At 39.4% G+C, this 23,517-nt stretch overlaps 1 protein-coding gene across 9 annotated transcripts in view; it reads left to right on the top strand.

The window, feature by feature from the left end:
- magi1b (membrane associated guanylate kinase, WW and PDZ domain containing 1b) overlaps positions 1–23,517 on the top strand; it is a 402,728-nt gene that overhangs the window by 336,923 nt on the left and 42,288 nt on the right. For 4 of the 9 annotated variants that reach the window (XM_073072332.1, XM_073072330.1, XM_073072327.1 and 1 more), the window contains 7 exons: positions 7,028–7,056; positions 7,896–8,112; positions 12,960–13,051; positions 15,130–15,322; positions 18,838–19,119; positions 20,808–21,008; positions 22,837–22,918. In XM_073072332.1, the coding sequence (XP_072928433.1) occupies positions 7,028–7,056; positions 7,896–8,112; positions 12,960–13,051; positions 15,130–15,322; positions 18,838–19,119; positions 20,808–21,008; positions 22,837–22,918 (1,096 nt within the window). The remainder of the gene's footprint in view (positions 1–7,027; positions 7,057–7,895; positions 8,113–12,959; positions 13,052–15,129; positions 15,323–18,837; positions 19,120–20,807; positions 21,009–22,836; positions 22,919–23,517) is intronic. The other 5 variants (XM_073072335.1, XM_073072328.1, XM_073072334.1 and 2 more) reach the window with 3 other exon arrangements.

The raw sequence follows: 23,517 nt of genomic DNA, 5'->3' as shown, positions 1-23,517 counted from the left end.
CCCTTAATCCAACCATCCTAACCGATGGCACACAAATCTCCTCTCTCTTATCTTTAACAGTAACCCAAGCGTAAGCTGAACAACAAGCAGCTCACACAGAACAGCACAAAATGAAATCCAGAACAACATAACAGGACATTACATAAAATAAAATTCTCTGTTTTTCACCCAATGAAAGTAAAAATGCTTCATACCTGTCTGTGAGATTCATACCCAAGTCAGCATGTATTGTCAGCCTTTGCTCGCCTCTGATCTCTCTGGCTTGCGAAGCCATTACAGATGATAGTTATAAGTGAATGAAATTGTTGTGGGTCAGAGATCCAATAGTGGGCAGACCAGCAAAAGATGGCAGATTTGTTTCTCAGATCAATATCCCAAGCCTCTGGATATAATGCAACTTCCTAATAAGGAAGCTGAAAGAAGCAAGGCCTTGTTAACTTGCAGCTTCCTGTCCATAATGGTTGAGCTGATTCTGAATGTTTCGGTCGATTTACATTTCAGAAGCGCCTATGGTCAGCAAGCGGTGAGGAGTAAGGAGGAAATTATAACAAGAACAAGGGAGAAATATTTGATTTTGCTAGCCAAATAACTAGTGCTAGATTCGAAGAACTATTATGTTCGTGTTGACTGAAGCATATCTTTGTAGACTTAACCAATTTGAAAGCACTTGATCTATTTATTTATGCTAAATATCTGTACAACATTAAGTAATGTTTAAATAGGATGAGAGTAGTTGCATATTTTTCCTGCCCTTACCATTCATCTCTCCCCATCTCTCTGGTCACATTACAGGAGAGAAGAATGAGAGGAGATCTTATAGAAGCATCTAAAATTATGAAAGGGATAAATAAGATAGAGGCAGGAAAGTTGTTTCCACTGGTAGGTGAGACTAGAACTAGGGGACACAGCCTCAAGATTCGGGGAAGTGGATTTAGGACAGAGATGAGGAGGAACTGCTTTTCCCAGAGAGTGGTGAATCTGGGAATTCTCTGCCCAATGAAGCAGTAGAGGCTACCTCAGTAAATATATAAAACAAGGTGGGATAGGTTTTTGCATAGTATGGGAATTAAGGGTTATGGGGAAAAGGCAGGTAGTTAGAGGTGAGTCCATGGCCAGATCAGCTATGATCTAATAGATTGGCGGAGCAGGCTCGACGGGCCAGATGGCCCACTCTTGCTCCCATTTCTTATGTTTTTATGTTCTTATTACCACCACCTTTTAAAGCTGTGAAATCTTAACTCTGGTTTTAGAAAAGGATTCTTAGGCCCTGCTCATCCATTGATCAATTACCTCAAAGCAATTAGTGACCTCTGTGCCCAGGGGAAAATGGTTCCTTTCATTTCCCCTTATGCGGACCTCTGATAATTTTATGTGCCTTGATTAAATCTTTCTGCATCCCATGTTTGAGGAAGGAACCCCTGTCTATCAAACCATCCTTAAAGAATCTGAGATAATCTCATAAACAAGGCACTAAATACTGAGCCCTGTTAAATCCCTATGGCAAAATTCTTCCAGTCACAAAGTTCCCCTCAATCATTACTCTTTGCAAGCTACCGTTGAACCAGATTTGGACTCATTTTGTTGTTCTCCCATGGATCGCACGACTTTTCCTTTCTTCACCAGTTTGCATTGTGGGACCCATCAAGTGCTTGCTAGCATTTACACAGACTACAATAGATGGAATACCTCATCAATCCTTATTTCCTCAGGAAATTCAATCAAGTTAGTTGAATCTAACCTTCCCTTAAATCATATTGATTGCCTGTGATTAATCTGTACCTTTTTAAATGAAGGTCAGTGCTGGCTTTCAGAATTGAATCAAGTAACTTTACTACCACCAAAGTTAAGTTAATGTGCCTGCAATTGTTTAGTTTATCCATTCTTTTTGTTTATCATGAATATAATGAGTATTCTGATACTTTAGTATCATTACTGCAGCCAAGGTGAATTGTGAAGTAATGGTTAGAACCTCCATAATTTCATCTTCAGGTTTAAAACTCCATTGGGACCTGATAATTGTAACCACAGCCTTGTCATCATTCCACTCTTCTGTGAAGAAATTTGCAAGGTTTTCCTTAAGATCTCTATTCATGCTGTCTCTCCAAGTGACACTTTTGGTCCGTAATGGACCTTGAGGTTTCCTTGAGTATCCTCATTATCTTGATGTAAATAATCTTTCAGTTTTCTTTAATTTTGCATGCCAGTATTTTTTATGCCCTCCTCCTGCTTTCAAAAATCTCTCTTCCCCTCCCCCCATGATAGAAGTGCACCCTCACACACTAAATTTATGTTTTTATCTTCCAATAATGTGCTATCATCCAAGGTGCCCTAGATTTGACAGTCTCTGAGGGAGCATGATCACCCTGGGCACTTTAGAAAGCCTTCCTGAATATCTAGCACTACTCCGACACTGATTTCCATTATAGTAGTTTGCTTCTCTTCCACTTTTGCTAAACAAGTTCTCGACCCAGTAGAATGTGCCTTTCCCAGTTTGGAATCTTTTGTAATTTTTATCTCTCAACTGTGCTAAATCTAAATCTAATTGATATATGATCAATACCATGACACTGTTGCCTTGTCAATATCCTTCAAACTCAGTATAGCATTGGTTCCCTTCTTATTATTCTTGCTACATCTGAATGAAAAGGTTCCTCTAATCAAATTTAGCAATTTTCTGACCCTTTCTACTTGTACAATTCTATTTTATGCTGGACTTTGGACTTCCTATCCATTTTTAACCATCTTGTCTACAAGCCTGAGCACCCTCGTGAGTGTTCGTGATTCCCCTACTGTGCTGTACTCTGTGGTCATCCCTGAAGGCATTGCTTCAGTTATCCTTAGTGAGTTCCCTTTAGCACTGTTCTGCCAATGTGATCAGGTTTGATATCCTGCGGTAGCTTCCAACTTGTTCATTAACAATCATATGGCCGCTTTTGACATCTTCTGAAAACTCCTAAATCATACAGATGATGTCTCATCATCTGCTTTTTGTGATATTAATCAATGATAATGCAATTCCAAGTCCTGCAGAATTTCATAGTAGACAGTTCTTCCGTGAGTAACTGAACCGTCCCTCTGTCACCTTCATGGACTCAGCTTGCTATTTTATTTAAAGCTTATGGGCGTTTACTTTCCTGACCACTTAATGAAGTTGTGACTTGTTGAGATGAAGCCATTAGGCCAGGTGCACTGTAAATGGTTATTTTCACTGCTATGAATGCCAGCCCTGACAGATGGGCCAGACTGCTGGAGACCCCAGTTCCCATGCTGTGGTCATGTTTAGGCTTTATCTGTCTTGACATTTGTCAATGGGTGCCGCGAATGTGCTAATTTTATCTTAAATGGTTTAATATTTTATCTGCTGAGGTGATGTTTTTCTGTTTGACCTGGAGTGCACTGTATTCACAAAGCTGACAATTAATCAGCCGATTACTGATGTGGGAAAGTACAGGCACAGTAAACTATTAATAAAGAGACAGCCTTCCCAGTGCAGTCAAACGGTAATAAATGTTAGGATTTTGTTCTGCGCTTGATGCATTTAACGTATTTTCCTGTGCGAATTGTGCCTCAATAAAATATATAAGCAAAAGCTTTATTTGTCACAAGTACATCAAAACATACACTGTTTGAGAGAAGGGTGTGCTGGGGGCAGGTTGCAAGGCTTCTGGTGCCAACATAGCATGCCTATAACTTATTAACCCTGACTTCTATAACTTATTAACCCTAACTTGAATAGGTTATTAACCCTAACTTGTATAACTTTTTAACCCATCTTTGCTGAAAGGCCTTGATAGAGTGGATGTGGAGAGGCTGTTTCCTGTGGGTGGAGAGTCTAAGACCAGAGGACGTAGTCTCAGAACAGAGAGCCGTCCTTTTAGAACAGAGATGAAGAGGAATTTCTTTAGCCAGAGTGTGGTGAATCTGTGGAATTCTTTGCCACAGGCAGCTGGGGAGGCCAAGTCTTTATGTATACTTAAGGCAGAGGTTGATACATTGGTCAGCGCATGAAGTGATAAGGGGAGAAGGCAAGAGATTGGGACTGAGGAAAATTGGATCAGCCATGATGAAATGGTTGAGCAGGCTTGATGGGCTAAATGGCCTAATTCTACTCCTGTGTCTTATGGAATTGAGAGGAAATTGGAGGACCCAGAGAAAATCTACAGTCATGGGAGAACATGCAAACTCCTTACAAACAGCAACAGGAATAGAACTTCTATTTTGTAGTTGGTGCCATAAAGTTTTGTGCTAACTACTACACTACCGTACTGCATGTACACAAATCATGTTTATTTAGAATACAAGGGGAAGGGGATTAGTTGTGTTTAAAAGCCTCTTATGTCACTTGTAGCTGGTAAGTGAATGCGTACTGTATTGTACTGAAGATTATAATTGACTTTTCAGACTGAAAAAGAAAAAGCTACATTTGGTTTAACCACCTTGTTGTAAGATTCCTTTTTAAAAACTTGTAAGTCTGGACCAGCTGAGTTTTGTCTTAGTAATTGGCAAGACATCTTAACCAATATATCTAGCTTGCAAAATATCACCCAGATGCCCTCATATCTACTGTGATGAAATATTTTGGGTGGTGGATTATCTCTAGAATTAACTCCTGCCTAAACAAGAAAGTCAACCCACTGCAATTAGCCTACCACCACACTAGTCGACAGTGGATACTATCTCACTGGCTCTCCACTTGGCTTTGGACCACCTGGACAACAGCAAAACACACGTCAGACTGCTGTTTATTGATTACAGCTGAGTGTTCAACACCATCATCCCCTCGGTGCTAATCAATAATCCTCAAAACCTGGGCCTCTGTGCCCCCCTCTTGACCTCCTCATCAGGAGACCAGCCAGTGCATATCAGAAACAACATCTCCTCCTGTTTGAGATATATGTATAAAACAACATGTTTCTTAACAGATGTTAGTGCTGATAAATCTGATTCCACTGCTGTAAAAGAATTCAGAAGTTGCACCCTTTCAAGGAATCAGACCTTAGATGAATAGATCAGCAAGTCATGGATTGATCTGATAGTATTTATGTTAATTTTTCCACTAGAACTTTGCAGAAGGTGGTGGAAAGAGTTTGTATCTGGGTAATTTTCAGGAAAAGAAAATACCTGTCAGTAAAAATTAGACTTCTCTTTAGTAATCCCACAGATCACTAATAGGCGTGTGGTTAGAACTTGTATGAAACATGTTGCAGAAGGGAGTTGGAAAAAAGGCTACCAAAACTACAGTGTGTAAATTCATTCTTTGTCCCCTGTGCTAGATAGGTGCATGTACCAGTTGCTGCAGCTCATCCTCCACATTGAAATGAGGCTCTTTCAACTTCAGTGAAGCTGGTTTTCAGAAACGAATTACAGTATGCAGCTGCAAATGTCACATCCATTGCAGGATGCAACTCTACTCTTGCATATCTCACCCAAACTGCCAACTCATTACTCTTTTAATTTGTCACTCGAGAGAAATTACGTCCATAGGCATAGACAGGAGAGAAATGATTTATAGACTTTGAATAGACTGTCACACCTATAACTAAATAACATTTTAAATCAGGCTTCCATCTGTTGAGATCATCTTTTAATAGCACTGATAAATTATATATAGCGCATGTGTCTATGTGATGCTGTGAATTCCACACTTGTGCAATTAAGAATGGTAATGGCCGGGTTTTATGAAGTTCTGTGTAACTGCATTGAATGGAATCGTGTCAAGATCGGGACTTGGACTTGTTACTGTGTTTTCTATTTTTTTTTGTAAGGTCTGATGAGCCAGAGAGGACTATTAACCATGAGAGCACAGATTTAGTAATTATAATCTCTGTTTCTAAGAATTTTAGATTTTGTGTGGGTGGCACAGTTAGTAGAGGCACATTCTCACAGCAGCAGAGATCCAGGTTTAAATCTGACCTCTGCTGTCCATATGGAGTTTGCATGTTCTCCCTGTGACTTCATGGCTTCTCGCCAAGTGTTCTGGTTTCGACCTACATCCCAAAGATGTGCAGGTTGGTGGGACACTGGTAAAAGTTGTGGGGATTTGATGATTGGGATGGACTCTGTGGTCCAAAGGGCCTATCCTTCCTATGACATGAAAAGAGGATCCATGACCATTAACACTGAAAAGTAATAAAACTTGGCTATCACCTTTTAATTCCAGTATCATTTGAAAATGGTGCCTTTTTCTTTCTGAGGTGCACAAGGGATCTATTCACCTTAAGGAAGCCAAACTTGATCCACTTGTAGGTAGAAGCCCTGGAGAAGTTTTCTACTGGGAGTGTCACATACTTCACTATGTCCTGGAGACAATGAGAGGACCTGAACATTTCAAATTATAAAAAAATGATTTTTTTCTGTGAACTGTGAACCATCTGAATGTGCATATTTTTATGTTTGCTGTGGCTAACTTTGGAGTCAATAGATTAGATAGTTAGAGAGCTTTCATCTCTGCAGTTCTTTGCATATAATATAACTTCAGAAGGAAGAATGAAAATAAATCTCAGGGTTGTATATGCTGACATGTGTATTTTGATAATAAAATTAACTTCGAACTTCAATTTATTTACTCATAAAGTTCTTACAGTACATCTATGTTAGTTTCTACGTGAGATTGTTTTGAAGCTTTAGCAGTATAGAAGTACCTGCAAAATTAGAGAAATTTTAATTGCTGCTCGTTGAATACAAATTTTATAATTCTTTTAAATTTAGTTTTGCAATGTCCTCATGGAGCTACAGGAATTTATTTTGCTTCTGCTGCAGAATCTAGTTTCATGGGTCACACTGACTGGTTTAGACTGCTAGCCTGAAGGCTGCTGAATCAGGAGTAAGTAGAACTGATGTACTGGGGATTCAACACACAATAATCTGATCTGATCAGACGCCAGGCACAGTGGCTGGCACAGATTTTAACATGGTCAGAGAGATTCATACTCACTAAACCAATTTAGATCATGTCCTTGGCATTCTTTGAAGGCTTTCTTATTGCTGAATCTTGATTTTTTTTTTGTTTGTTTTTCCCCTTTCACAGGACCACTTCCCAAGAAAAGTCCAAAGTCGGTAAGTTTCACGCCGGGCACAAAGTACCCTCTTGGTATACATTGTGTATTCATGAAGTAAGTTCTAGCTGGCTGTGTAATGTGCTTTATCCTCATTCATTCTTACATTTACGAATTTGCCAGCGATATGAACGGATTATCTCCATGTCGTTTATGAACGTTGCTTCTTTCTTTAACAATTTGGATTGTACTGCAGATTGGCATGTAAAAGGTAAAAATGACGAAGTAAAATTCCCGTATTTTTGTCCCATCTCAGACGTTCCCTCCCCAACCACCAAAAAGTTCCCTAAACAAAAAAAAAGATAATTAATACATGGCGGCACTTGATTAAAGTCACAGAAAGTAACTTCAGGCCCACTCCATTGTCAGATTGTATTAGGTCTGTGAAGAGGAAGCTTAGTTGCATTCACTATTAAATTTGAGAAATGTCAGCCTTCATGTGCTTCTTTGTCAGTTTCAGATAAATTTACCCGTTGGCAGAATACATCTTATGTGCATGGAATATCTCAGATGGAGTGTGCTTTGTAGTATTTATTTTCAGACTACCTAAGCTCTCAATTTGAAGAAAGAACTCTGCTTTTATTTTGAAACTGATATGAAATGTGTCACCTGTCTTCTAGTCAGTAGAAATATCTAAATGTTCTAAAAGGATGGGTAGTCGCGAATCCTCATTTAGTGCATTGTGCACTTCTCATGATGGGCTGCCTTTAAGGTAGTTACAGCCGCAGTAAACAACTTAACTTTGTGAAATGATTTTTTTTTCAAAATGGGAGCATTGTATCGATTGCTCCCAGTCAGTGAAAAGCTGGACTGACCTTCTGTTCTCTTGAATAATTGCAGCAAGCACTGGAAAGGAAGGACAGCCAGAACAGCTCCCAGCATAGTGTCTCCAGCCAGCGGAGCACACACACTGCCTCGCCAGTCCTGGGCACCCCTGGGCTTCCAGACTACCCTTCGAACGAGGTACCAGCAGTGGATCAAACGGATATCACTGGGCAAAGGAAGCCAGATCCTTTCAAGATCTGGGCCCAGTCACGAAGCATGTATGAAAGTAGACGTAAGTACTGATAAAAAAAATTCCAAGCGTTCCTCTTTTCATGACTTTAATACTTTTTGCTGAAGTTAATAACTAAAAGATTGACATTAATATCCTTTGTCTTTATATACTGTGCAATTCAGAATTCAGTTCTGTAGTATCACCGAATTTCACATTGGTAGTGTTGCTGACGGTTTCCATTAACAGCTGCAGAGAATGCCCCTGAAGCCTAGTAGCAAAGAATATTTTGTATTTTCACAGTTATTGGTGAGCTAGAACAGTGGGCTCTATTAATAATGTTGCAGCTGTTGTTCTCGGACGATGCAATGTGCAGTTATCCATGAGAATATTTAGAAGGAAGTCTTGAATATTTGAAAATATAATTTAAAGCAAATTCTAAATTGCAGAATAGCACCATTTTAAGAGTAGCCAATTACTAACATTTATCACCAACAGGAATAGTTGCCTTTTTTCAGTCTTCAGTGTAAAATCAGTGGAGTTTCCCTTTGAGTTAAACTGCTAGCAGAGACAGCCTGGACAAATAATTAGAAATTTTAATGGTGTATTGCAAATGGGAATATTATTAGCAGGTGCTGCAAAATAATTTTCCATGTAATCTTTAGCGCAACAGATATTTCATTTAAATGACTGAGGAGGACACACAATTGTTCCTGCTTTGCAAATAATAGACTTTACCATGTGTTAGACAGGTTGATGTGATGTTCTGGGATGTAAATCATACTGTGTGCAATTGTCTTGTGTGATGTGATAGAATTGTAGTTCGTTTAAATTGTTTCCATTTTTATTTGCACTTAGCACATAGATCCACGTGTGCATGGGCCAAGGCCACTATCTTCAGCATCCTGCACCAGCTCCTTTCTTTTGGTGCATGTTCCATCCCTGCTCACTGGAAACTATAGAATTACTCTATACTTTTTAGATGCAGCATATTGCATGCATTTTTCTCAGTATGAGATGCGAAACATGGATCAAAAGATTCTGGCCAATTATAGCATTTGGTTTACCCATTTAATCCTTTTGCTGTAGTTGATAACATCAAATTAACAATAATCCAGATTTTACCTCAACATGGAATTGGATTTGGCATGTTTTGGAGATTTTGGTGCCTGTTGTACCCTGTTTGTGGGTTATGATGAACTTGCAATGACACAGAAGTCCGTACAATACCCATTATGGCTTCATGTGAAGCAATCCTAACAATCCAATTCATTCTCTCCATATTTTCCTGCCCCCTTCAGCTAATTCCCTGTCACACTTGCCCTATTATTTTCTTTTTTTGCCAATTTTAATGTATGATTTGAGCAATCTAGCCAATTTACAGAAGCCAATTTAGCAAATCATCAAATCTTTGGAATGGGTGAAGAAGCTGGAGCATCCACAGGAGATCCACGCTGTCATGGGGAGAATATGCAAATTCCTCATTGTCAGCATTTGGAGTCAGCGTCAAACCCAGTTCCCTGGAGCTGAGAGGTTTCGTAAAGCCACCTCGACCAGTTTCTGCTTCTAACTCCTTCCAACCTACGCCTTGCCTTTTGGGTAATGATCCCGTTCACCTAGTGTTCACTCATGACTTTTGCTTTTTTTAAAATTTACACAGCATTTTTAAAATGTTTAATCTTACAATGAACAAGCAGTGTGGAAGTTAACTATCCAGCACAATCACTCCATGCCAGCAGATACCTGCTGCTTCCCCACTTAAAGCACTTCTAACACGATTTCCCCAACCCTTTAAAGAGAGCCATACATGTAAGGAGCTTTTGTGTACCTGGTTGCAGTTGTTTGAGGTACAGATGGAGCAAATAGGAATCTGTTGAAAGCTGCTAAGAGAACAGACATGTGTTAAGAGTTCCCAGCAGAGCCATTTTGCTGCAGACTTGGTGAAGCCTGCGGTGTGCTGACAGTACATAAATGATAGCAGCATCCTACACAGTAGCTCCACACTTGGATCCAAGAAAATGATTTATCAATGGTCTTGTCTTTAAATTAACTGAATTTTAATTATCTTCAAACTATTAACAGAGTCAGGAGCTACATATCAATGATACATGGCCAATATTGCAATTGATAATTGAGGTGGTGTGACAGTAAATGCATTAAATTGCTGTATTTCCAGTTATAATAATGCTGAAAAACAATTCAAAGGGTTTCTTTCAACAGAGATGACGTGCAACCTTAAACATAGATAGACTTTTTCCTGCAAGAACGATGCTCATAAATTAAATGCGAATAACCTATTTAATAGCCAGTGACTTCACACTGAAATAATCAGTTGGAACTAAAGCAAAACAGAAAGAGAGACACAGAATAAAACAAAAATCAAATATCCAGGGATTCTGTTTCATAAGTGATCAAACCAAAATTCCAAGTTATACTTGGATTGCTCAATCATGAAACAGAATGTTCAAAGGTCCAATTCAATGTCAGAGAAATGTATACAATATACATCCGGAAATGCTTTCTTTTCGCAAACGTCCACAAAAACAGAGGAGTGCCCCAAAGAATGAACGACAGTGAAGCATAAGAACACTAAAGTCCCCCCCCCCGCACGTAAGCGGCAGTGAGCACGAATCCCCCACCCCCCAGTAGCAAAACAAAAGCATCAGCACCTACTACTGAGCACTCAAGTGTGAGCAAAGCAGTAGCGAAGACACAGACTTGCAGTTACATCGTGTAAAGACATTGCGTTTCACCCAGCATTCGACATACCACAGGTTCTCTCTCTCCCTAATAAGGGAGAAGGAGGTGTCTCCGTTATGACAAGCATAAAATAAACTTTCTCCTACTCTTTGTATTTGAAAGTATTTTAGACGCTATTCCTGCAAAAGTTGGTGTGTATCACAGCACCAATCACTTCCACATGACATCAGTTTTGTTGTGAAAATTGAACCAGCCCCTTTCATGCACAATCCAATCTAACCTAGCAGCATGTCTGCCATGTCAGTCACGTGTGATGATGTCACTATTTGTGTGGTGTCCATTTCTAGCCTTTCTGAGATAAATTGGACTTACACCAGCCGTTTGCAGCCATCTTGGAATGGTCTCAGTAAAAGTAGGAGCCTGTTGTTGTAGTTGCTTTGCTCTTGTTGGTCTCGCTGTGTAAGGTGACTGATTTCAAGAAGTGTGACCAAGGCAGCTTTATCACTTTGCTGGCTTCTCGTTCACCTCCCAAAACCACGGAGTGTGAGTAAACTGACAGGAAGTCTGGTGTCTGCAGTATTTAATTGCTGAAATGTTCTTGAAATTGGTGCTGCATGCCAACATTGGCAGCGCTCCATTGCTGGATTTGTTGTGATGGTCATATCTGGGCAGTCACTCTTGAATGTGGACCTTAGGTCAGGAAGTAAAGACATATCCATCAGTAAAGAGTCTGCTCCCAGAATCTCTTCAGAGGTACCAGATTCCCCCTGGAGCCCTCTAATGAGCAATCTACTGCATTCACGACAGCAATCCAAGCTTTTTGCAATAGATCTCCCATGTTTAGCATCTACCACTAAGTGTATTGACAGTTCAGCGCACCAATTAGAGAGCTCCCATTTATAGCCTTGTACCGCTAAATGCAGTGACGTTTCAGCCCACAGAGTAGTGTGAAACCCCATCTCTAGGCCTATTTAATTGGAGCTGGAATCACAGTCAAGCAAGATCTGATCAAATTCCCACCCGGAATATTGTGGGGAATCAAATACCCAAACCCAAGTATACAAGTTCTAGCAGAGGTTAGTGGATAATTGATTCAGGACACAGGCTGAATGTTTATTTTGACTTCAAGACAGAGGATGAACGCAGCAGTCTCACTTTGATCTCAGCTCACTTTACACATTGGAGATCAAACCTGGGACAATTAGACCTGTGAGACTCAGCATTTCAACCCCAGTGGTTTGACCCTTGTATTTGCAAATGAAGTATCTCAACGTGGAGTACAACATGCTGTTTTGTTATTGTCCTGCAAGCTGGACATATGTTCACAACTATGCACATGGTTCTTAAAAGGAAACTCTACATTGTATTCCTGAAATGAAAACCATTACTTACCAGTAACATAGCAACAAGTCACACAATGTGTTTAATCAGCTTATTCAGGCAAATGAAACCCTGACTGGAAATTTTCAATAAATGTGTATTTTCTCACATCGGTTTTCTTAATTTAATGAGTCTTTTTCATTTTTACAGTCAGAGTTCGTAGGTTAATTCTGATAAGCAATGTAAAATAAAATTTAATTTCTTGTTAATACAGTAAAGTTTTTCCATAGTCTGGCTGTGTAGCTATAACTGTAGAACAGTGTATGTTTGATTTGAATTCAGACATTAATTTTTAACTAACTTGAGCCGACAATTGTGAATACCATGCTTTGCACATTGTGAATGTGCAGTATGTGGATTTTCAGCACTTCACTCCTATAACTTGCACTGCCAGGCTCTGCTTAGCAAGCTTTTATTGAAGAAGTTTCTCTGCTGAGGGTGTCATCTGTAACGGTCATTGGCACATGCCCGTCATTAAAAATGAGGGTGAGGTGGGGCTAAAGAGTGTGCATTTATTGCAGCAACATCTTTATTGAATTTCTGCCTTCCAGCCATCTTGGAGTCATTGCCATAATTTAGAATTTGGCTTTTGTAATAAATTGTGACAGCCGACTGGCAGACTGTGATGTGATTCAATCTTATAATCAATTGGGGATGATGGCACAAATTCAAACATTGGAAGCCTTTAATTTAATATTGCCATTTCCTAAGCAGCAGACAGCATGCTGTCTCTGTTGTGTTGTTGATGCAAACCAATTGACCTCCATTATACCTTCATACATTTAGGATGATATGAAATCTGGAGTTGTCCTTTTTTCTCTTCCCCACAGTTCCCGATTACCAAGAGCAAGATATTTTCCTCTGGAGAAAGGAAACTGGATTTGGATTTAGGATACTTGGTGGAAATGAACCTGGGGAGCCAGTGAGTAATTAAAAATGGTTTGATACTGCTGAATATTATCTTTGTTTTCAATGTAAAAAGAGCAACACCTTTTCTGCATCAAGCTGGTTATGTAATACTTTTTCATTTGAAACTGGCACAGCTAGTACTTCACTTAATTACTGTGCACTCAGGCTTCAGACACATTCGTAAAATACGTTTAGTATTTTATGTTATGTGGGCAGGACTCTTGAAAGTAATTGGTATTAATTTATCATAGCCAACTCACTTTATAGGTGATTGTCTCAAACATAACATATTCTTTCCTCCATATCAGTGAATAATAATAACAAAAACAGTGATTACATTTCCTATGGTGGATCAGCACTGCTCTGAATGCCAAATTAAACACTGTGCCAGTTCGAATGTTTTAACAACCTTGCTCTGGAGGCATCAGGAGTTTTTCCTCTGCCTTGGCCAAATTTGTCCTTTGCATTAAAATCAATCCCTTTCTTGTTTAGAAGTATATGTGTGGCTCTAATTTCATAGAAAGATTGAACAATTCTAGTTTAGACTACAACAGATTCAAGCTGCATCAGTTACTCCTTTAATTGCTATAGGAATAATTAAATTGTATCCAGACTATTTGTGTTATAAAGTCTGACAGAACTTGAAAATCAAAGTGGACTGAAATGAAACCCTGGGTGTAAAGTATCTTCCAGACACTGTATCAAACCTTTGTTAGACGGCAAGTACAGTACTGTGAGCAGTTCTAGCCCACTACTTTGCAACTAAAGTGCAGAAGAGGTTTACGAAATGCTGCTGATGAATTATGTTTTTGAGAAGAGATTGTTCAATGAGTTTTGTTCTCACTGGGATAAAATAGAGTGAATGGAGATTTAACTGAAATGTTTAAGATTATGAGAGCCATGGTTAGGGCAAGTTAGTTACTAACTTAGGGAGACAGTGACTTAAGCTAGTTGGTACAAGGATTACAAAAGAATAGAGAAAAAATATATTTTGCTCAATAAATGATGTGGGTGGGGTGAATCTAAAATACAATGAAAAATCTTATACACTTGGAAAAGTTCCTGAGTTACCACTTGCAGGCCCATTACCTGCATGTATGGATCAAGAATTGGAAAGTATGATTAGACTGGGGTCCATTTTTAGCTGGTTTGGACACAGTGGGCTGAATGGCCCCATTTATACCATCAATTTCTGACTCTGTGAGACCTCAATCAAAATTTCAAATCTGTGTATGCTTAACTTTCCTATATTAAAATAATGAATATTTCACTACATTCATAAATTTAAATTGAAATATTGATATTTTTGAGTAGTATGTTTAATTGCTTTAAAAATACTTTTGGAAAGTTGAAACTAGATAAGCAAGATAATCATTTTCAGCCAAATCAAGATTTCAGCCTCTAAATTTCAGCAGTTGAATGAAGATTCTTTTTGTGGTCTGCTTCTAATTCTCAGTCATGCATTTGTTATTTCATTAAAATCTCAGTGTGAGCTTTGGGAGACTCATTTGCACATTTCAGTGTTGTAAACGTGCAGATTATGATACGTGGTGTCTTCTCACTGTGATTAACTGTAAAAATGGTCACTTATGCATGACCATTTTAATGAATTATGGTTTACAAGCAGTGCAGTTTGATTCCTGAGAACATCTACACAATTTCCCATTTGCACAATATGCCTTTAAATTTAGAAAAATAAGCATAGAATTATTTTAGATAACCAAGCTTTCTTGTTGGCTGCACCTTGCTTATTTTTCCTTGTTAAACCACTAGGTATTGTTTCTTTTATGTTGATCTGCCATAAAACAAAGGCAGGATCAGCAGTTGATGTACCTGAGTATCCCGAAGTATTTCTTCTCGGTAGGATTCTTTGATTCTTTTATGTGCTTCTCGTGGTATCCTCATTTTGAAATTCTGGGCTGTGCACTGAAGTACTGGACTGGACTTTCTCCTTAAGTGTGTCAAATGGAAACTATGGTGATGTATTTTAGCTGTTGAAAATTATGGATGCAAAGCATTACAACTGGCCTTGAACCGTGGTCAGCTGGCAGTCACTAACACCATGTCTTCAATCCCTTTCTTTCGGTACAGATCTACATTGGCCACATTGTGCCCCTGGGTGCTGCTGATGCAGACGGAAGGCTGCGGACGGGTGATGAGCTAATTTGTGTGGATGGTACAGCAGTGGTTGGAAAGTCCCACCAGCTTGTGGTTCAATTAATGCAGCAAGCTGCTAAACAGGGCCATGTTAATCTTACTGTGAGGCGTAAAGTGGTGTACACAGGTTAGTACTTGTCAGCGTCTGATTGAAAACAAAATGCATTGCTTTATCCTTGTAAGAAAGTCATTGCCTCTAGACTATAAAGATGTAAATTGAACCAATTGCCAGAAGATTATTCTACATTGAGAAATTAAATTAGATGTGTAAATCTACATTTATATTCCACTCTGCCTATTTTAGGTAAGCAGCCTAGAGACGCCTTCATGTCATTGTCTCATTACTTATACATTCTGTAAAATATTGCAATCTGCTAATTGAAACTATTGGTTCATTAAAAAGCTGATAGTCTTTCCCCCTGATTGTTGTTTTACACAAGGAGAAAATTTTCTACTGTAACTGGATGATCCAAGTACTTGTATCTTAGATAATTAGTTATAGTTCATATAAGTTGTTCTCAGTATGTTTAACCGCGTGTAGCATCTCGGGCATGCTTCATGTTGTTTCCTGCAGACTTTCTGAAGGTTTGCTTGTCTTGCAATCATGGCCTTGAGCTGAGATTCTAACATTTCTACCTCCACATCATCAACTTTGCTTCTTCCTTTTATAAACCTGACTCAGCACCCTTTGTGCATTTCCCCTCTCTACACCTGGCTCTTCCCGTTCTCTCACTCTTCATAACAACACCCAGCCCAAAGCAAAGAGCATATATACTATAGGAGCGGGATAGTGGTGTCACAACAACAACCTTGCACTCAACATCAGTACGATCAATGATTTGATTGTGGACTTAAGGAAAGGGAAGTTAAGGGAACACACATCAGTCATCTTTAAGGGATCGCAGTAGAATGGGTGAGCAGTTTCAAGTTCCTGGGTGCCAACATCTCTGAAGATCTATCCTGGGCCCAACATATTGATGCAATTACAAAGAAGGCACAACAGTGGCTATGTTTCATTTGGAGTTTGAGGAGACTAGGTATGTCACCAAAGACTCTGGTGAATTTCTAAGATGTATAGTGAAGAGTATTCTGACTGGTTGTATCACAGTCTGGTGTGAAGGGAACAGGATCATAAAAAGCTGCAGAGAGTTGCAAACTCAGTCAACTCCATCATGTGCACTAGCCTCCCCAGCATCCAGGACACCTTCAAAAGGTGATGCCTCAAAAAGGCAGCATCCATCATTAAGGACTCCCATCACGCAGGGCATGCCCTCTTCTCATTGCTGCCATCAAGGAGGACGTACAGGAGCCTCAAGGTTTCAGGAAATGCTTCTTCCCCACCTCCATCAGATTTCTGAATGCACACTGAATCCACTATTTTCTTTTCCTGTCCTTTTGCACTGTATTTATAGTGGTAGGGTGGAGATGCGTCTCTTCCCTCCGCCAGCCTGCAGGTCACCCTTGGGCAAGGTGGTGCACCTGCTTACAACCCCTCCCCCACCGAATCAGGGTCACGTCAGGTCATATAAGCAGCTGGTGCACATCACAAGTCCTGGTTACGTGACGAAGCAGACAATCTTCGAAGAGTATTGATAATGGCTGGGGTCACCTGTCTTGGCAAAGACGCTACCAGAAGAAGGCAGTGGAAAACCACTTCTGTAGAAACATTTGTCAAGAACAATCATGGTCATGGGATCATGTTCAAAGGTCCAAAGATGTTCACCTGTGTCATAATGATGATAGTATTTTATAGTTTTTAATTGTCTATTACAATGTACTGCTGTCGCAAAACAACATAGTTCACAACATATGGCAGTGATGTGAAACCTGATTCTGAAACCCTTCCCTCTCCCATCCCGATGTTAATGGTCCCTGCTCCATTTTCTTTAGCTGTATTGGTTCACTGTAGAGTACCTTAGGTTTGGATTCACTTCCTTAGTCTACCATAAAGTGCTGGTAAGTGCAAACAGTTCTACAATAAACTTGGCAGTTTTTGATGTGGCTCTGAGTCTGGAATTCTTCCCCAAACATGGAAATCCTCAAGGTCCTGACTGCTCCTTGGTCTGCACTGAATTTGGTGTCCTCATAGGATGCAACAGCAGAGCATTGAGGTTGTAGTCCCCCTGTACTTGCATAGAAGTTATCTGCCAGCTTAACCTTGTGTTGTGTCAGACTGGTGTTGCAGAGAGGAACGAGACCAACTGTTGGGTAATTTCCTTGATTTAATGATGATTTTATTGAGAGGTTTTAAATGTGTATGAGTGATTTTGTTTTAATTTTTGAATTTGAATTTTCAGCTATTTAACGATTATAATATTTCTGGAGTATTTTTTGTATTCCAAGTCTTTGATAGGTTTGACAGTGAACTTAAGCCTATTGAAATGGCTTAGTCAGCTGTCCTAGTATTTCTCACCAATTCCACAGCCAGCAAGATGGTACCAGTACATCTTTAGGTGATAAGTATGACCTTACATAAAAGTCAGGAAAAGTGAACTTCCACTCAGGACAGTTTCTTTGCCCATTATCACTTATTTTTTAAACTAATGGCAGTTTTTCAGTATTCTTTTGAGAACTTCACTTAATTAAAGATGTTATACAAATAGAATATTTTCTTGATTGCATTGAAGAGTGGGAATCAGATCCTGGTAATCCAAAGCTTTGAATGCAATTGTATTGATCCCTTTAGCTCCATGAACAGGGCAGACTTGTTCTGCACATTGTGCCTGTGTGACTTACAAGAATTAAATTAGCCTCTACCCTCCTACCAAAGCCCCACTCTCAAGTTCCTCTCCTTATGAAATGATGCTATTCTTCTATGAACTTAGAAACTTTGTTCTTAAATAAATTCTGGTCCCACAGGCAGCACAAGTTGCCATAATTCACGAGATCATGAACGCCAGCTAACTGATGGATGATTGAAGTTTCACATGCATGAACTGCTTAAGTTCTCACCAAACTTTCACAGTTAAGCATTTCCATATGGCAATGCAGGTTGTTTTTCACCTCGCCTCCCTGGCACAGCTTCCTGTGCCAATCCTCTGAATTCCCTTCGCTGTTGCCAACTAAAAATGAATGAGTCAACTATGTTTTAATTTATCTAAGTCTCTCCGCTTTGCTGATCGAAAACTGCATCCAAGACACTATTTCCGGTTTTAAAAACTCAGTTTCACTTAACATTTCTACACAAATACCATGGAGAGCATTCTAGCTGGCTACACCACTGTCTGGTATGGGGTGGTGGGGGTGGTGGGGGGGTGGCTTCTGCACAGGATTGAAATAAGCTGCATAGAGTTGTAAACGTAGTCAGCTCCATCATGGGCATTAGCCTCCATAGTATCCAGGACATCTTCATGGAGCAGTGCCTCAAAAAGATGGCATGCATCATTATGGGCCCCCATTACCCAGGTCATGCCTGAAGATGCACACTCTGGAACACGATTCTGGAACAGCTTCTTTCCCTCTGCCGTCCGATTTCTGAATGGACATTGAACCCACGGGCACTACCTCACTACTTTATTATTTCTATTTTTGCACTGCTTATTTAATTTAACCATTAACGCACTGTACTGCTGCTGCAAAGTCGACAAACTTAACGACGTGTGCCTGTGGTATTAAGCCTGATTCTGATTCTGATTAACACAGCAGCCGCTCCGAAGCCCGACACCGAAGTGTCTGCCTCGCCGGTCTCATCACATCACAGCAGCAATCAGGCGGTGTCCTTGACCGAAGAGAAACGCACCCCGCAGGGCAGTCAGAACTCTCTGAACACGGTGAGCTCGGGGAGCGGCAGCGCCAGTGGCGGTGGGACTGGTGGCGGACCAGCCGTACAGCCGTACGACGTGGAGATACGGCGTGGAGAAAGTGAAGGCTTTGGCTTCGTGATTGTCTCCTCTGTCAGCCGGCCAGAGGCAGGCACTTCTTTTGGTAAGTGCATTTTGAAGCTGCACTCCCAATTAAATACAACACCAAAATTATACTTTCTAAATAGATGTAAACATTGATACAACAAGTAGATTTTCTAAAAAGCAGAGTGATTGCCTATCCTGTGCGATCAGTTATGTATTCATTCAGAGCAGTTATTAATGTGTTGCACTGCAGAGAATTCATTTATTATTTTAATAGTTAATATTCTGTATTATTACAAAATGAATCAAAATATTAAATCTTATTTTAACTTATCTGAGAAATAAGCTTAATTGTATTTCAAGAGTAAGTCAGGGTAACTTAATTCATTGTGGATTTATAATGATCATTGGATGTTCCTAAATCCCTGCATGAAATGTCTGCTTTCTGCTTTGCCTCGCTCCTTGTGTCGTTCATTTGGACAAATCTTTGGGTTATAATGAGTGTGCTTTCTTTGCTGGTGATTAAGTGGAGCTGATTCAAACCTGGCTTTTTATTTTATTTTAAGTTCAAATTTATGTCTCCAATCACACAATTTACTTGCCGTCACGTTCTGCAGCTCAGTTTTTAATCGGCCACAGTTCCTCCTGAAAATCAAAGCTGTAGTGTAGAAACTAACTCCTTGGTTCACAAAGGGCTTTGCTGGGTTTGAGATCTGCTTGCCTTTCTACAATGAGAAAGAACAGAACATTGGCAAAGTGCTAAATTTAATCACAGTGGCACACAATACAGCTCTAAAAGTATAGTGTTAACATGATTGGTACAGGAGTTAATCCCCTGAATCAGTGTTAGTTGACCATGTTCTAAGTGTCGATTCACATTCAGGTGTTTACCGTAAATACCTGAAGAGGATTACCGAGGTTTTTAACCTTTCACCATCTGAGATTTTAGATAATCTTATCCCCAAGTTGCCTGTGTTTTAATGCGTAGTGCAGGCTGTTGCATAGTTTCCCTTGTGTTAATTAATTTGAATAGATGCGCTGATGTTTCAATGTACAATGTTACATTCATTTTCCATCATTCACTGGAAGACAAAGACTTTCCAGGATTCAAAGCCATTGTGCTTTGTTAAACACATACGTTAGTTTGATAATTATTTAACTAAATTGCAGATCCTAGGATGTACAATATCTTCTTCCAGTTTTACTCCCCATGTTACTCAGAAGTTTAAAATATTCCATATTGCCTTGCATACATTTTACATTTTCTTGAATTTTGAACTTGGAGCGATAATTTTTCTAGGTAGTAAATAATTGTAGAGTACTTGTCCTTTGCAGTCAGTGCTGCCACTTTTTGTTGGAATTTGTTTGATAGACTCCTTCCCCATGTGTCCATTGATGTAAATTCAACTGAGTTATATTATTAGTGAAGGTAACAGGCTATGTACTTAAAATGACTTGTAAATTCCCTCTGCAAACATTTTAATACTGCTAAAACTTGTTTTTGACTAGTGGCAGCTAATAATTATAAATTTTTAGAGAGAGCTGCTCATTACCCATTCACATCTATGTTGCACATTGCCCAGTTACAGCTACGTTGCATAGAACTGATTGCCAATGTTTTGATCACCAACCATGGGATGTAATACATTCCATCATTAATTTTGCTTTGTGGCACAGTGAATTAACCCCTGACCTTCTGTCTCCCTATCCTCCTCTTCAAATGGTTCATCTTTACCATCTTCCCAATTAAAACTTGTACAAAACCAGGCAATGCATGTGTAGCCATGCCTCACAAAATAGGTCGGATAATCGAAGGAAGCCCTGCAGATCGTTGTGGCCAACTTAAAGTTGGAGATCGTATTTTAGCTGTTAACGGATGCTCGATTACCAACAAGTCCCACTCGGATATTGTCAATTTGATCAAGGAGGCTGGAAACACCGTTACCTTGCGCATCATTCCTGGAGACGGTGAGTTGAAAGCATTTACATTTTTACAGATTTGAAGCAAATTGATATAAGCACTGGTTAAGAATATAAGTTAAAGTAGTAATATATACAGCCTCTAGAATCTGATCCATTCAAAAATATGCATGCTAGTGCTTTGTATCCTTCTCCCCAACAACATCTCCACAGTTCAAGGTTCAAAGTAAACTTCTAATCAAAGTACATAATCTGTCACCATGTACAACCCTGAGATTTCTTGCAGGCATGTTTAATAAATACAGTAAGCATAATAGAATCAATGGCAGGCTGCACCAACAAGGCAGGTTACCAGTTTGCAAAAGACTGTACACATACAAAAAAGAAAGAGAAAGATAATAATAAATGAGCAATAAGTATTGAGAATATGAGATGAAGAGTCCATGAAAGTGAGTCCATGCGTTGTGGGAACAGTTCAGTGATGCGGTGTGTGAAATTGAGCGAAGTTATCCCCTCTGGTTCCGAATTCTTGATTCTTTAAATGTCCAAAAATCTATTGATCTCAGCCTTTCATATACTTGGCAGCTAAAAGTCCACAGGCATCTGAGGAGACTTCCAAACACTTGCGGTCCCAGAGTTAAATATTACTGCTTTTACTTATTTATTTAGCGATAGAATGCAGAGCAGGCCCTTTGAGCACTTCAAGTCATTCGAGCCTCAGCAATCCCACAACCTCGATTCACCCTAACCTCATAAAGGGGCGATTTACGGTAACTAGTTAACCTGCCTGCTACGTCTTTGGGCTGTGTGGGGGGGGGAAGCAGACGTACATGGGGAAAACCCACAGATTCCGTAGGGAGGAGGTACAGATGCTCCTCGCTGAACAGTGCCAGAATTGAATCAATGGAATGCCCTGAGCTTTGGCACTACACTATGGCGGCCACTCCGTCATAAATGGCCAACCTCAACACCTGAACCTAAAGCCACCAAACTGGCTATGCTATTTTTACTTAAGTATTCCCTGTGTTGCAATAATGCATTATTTTTACTTCTTTATGTGTTTAAGCTATTGGTTTTTTTGCAAATGTAGGTGAGAAATTCCTACAATACCAAGGAATCATAACTTTTTATAGTTTGGCTCTCTTAGCGTCAACACGAGTTTTGTGTGACTGGGAATTTGGACCTGAAGATTCATGCACCTGATTTACAACTCCTGCAATTTTCAGTCCACACTTTCCTACGTGACCTTCTGTTGTCACATCTTGTAAAATTTATAGGATGCCCAAGGCCACTGCTTTTCAGTCAATTTAATTTTTATTACCATAGGAGTCCAGCATCTTCACTGATGTTTTCGAGGGGTGAGGATTGCATTTTCTGATTCAGTGCATTTATAGTTCAGGCCAATAGCTTATAGTGACTGAACAAGGTAAATGTTGGTCCTGCAGTGTGACATTGAGGTTTCATTCTTTGTAGTCCACATTCCTTTTTTATTAAAACTGCAAAATCAATTACCATCTCTATAGTAGTGTAAGATAAACAGGAATGTGTGATAGAAACATCAGACACAATAAAATGCATTTCATTCCTGGTTAAATTAAAATGCATATAGTTGAGGTGAATTGCTCTGAATTTACAATAATCCATTTGTTCAAGAATAAAGTATGAAGCTTTTACATAAGAAGTAAAATTTAAGCATTTTAGTTAAAGAAAAATAGAAATTCAATGTTAGAGAATTTTTGGTAATACTCAAATAATTCTCCTTCAATTTTTTTTTTAGTGATCTTTTCTGTAAAATTTCCACTTACAATTTATCTGTTCTGTTGAAATAATAGCCTACACCTGAGGATGTTTAAGTTTCATTTTTCTTTTCCACTAGAATCCACCAATCCATCTTTGCTAACAAATGCTGAAAAGATTGCAACAATTACAACCACTCACACCCCTCAGCAGGAAGGACGGTAAGAAGCTGCCTTACAGACTTCATTGACAATTAGGTTTCTAAACCTATTCTAACTTAGTAAAACATTCCCCTAGACACTTTGGAAAAGCATAATCAAGCAAATCTTTGACTATGGGTTGCATAAGGATAAACAATATAGGACTGATGACCGAAAGCTTAAACAGAGCCTTGTTGTTGACATTGTGCAGATAGAAGTGGGTGTCCTGATAATAACAGGGTTCAAATTTAGACTTTGGATCAAAACTGCCGTTGGGATTGCAAACTCTCTCTTTCAGTTTCAGATCAATACTTAAAAAGGGTTTGGAGTGAGTGAGAAATGGGAAATAAACAATGGGTTTGATCTGTTTTTATCACTTTGACTGTTTGGATACACTCTGTCAGTTGTTGAGCGAGGACGAGAGTAATCGAGCCAAAGCCACCTCCAGATTGTCATTCCCTGATCTGTGTTTGTGTGCAACCACCAAGTTTATACTTTCTTGTGCTGCTAAATGTACTGTTCATAAATGTTATGAATGTGAAGCTCGGTGATTTGAGGAAGCTGGAAAAATGTCATTCTCAAGCTGGAGGTAGATATGTTGGCTGACGACCAACGTGCAG

Source organism: Hemitrygon akajei, chromosome 19, assembly GCF_048418815.1.
Source record: "Hemitrygon akajei chromosome 19, sHemAka1.3, whole genome shotgun sequence".
NCBI classification, from domain to species: domain Eukaryota; kingdom Metazoa; phylum Chordata; class Chondrichthyes; order Myliobatiformes; family Dasyatidae; genus Hemitrygon; species Hemitrygon akajei.
The sequence above is the reverse complement of the archived record's forward strand: the minus strand, read 5'-3'. Positions and strand labels throughout refer to the sequence as shown.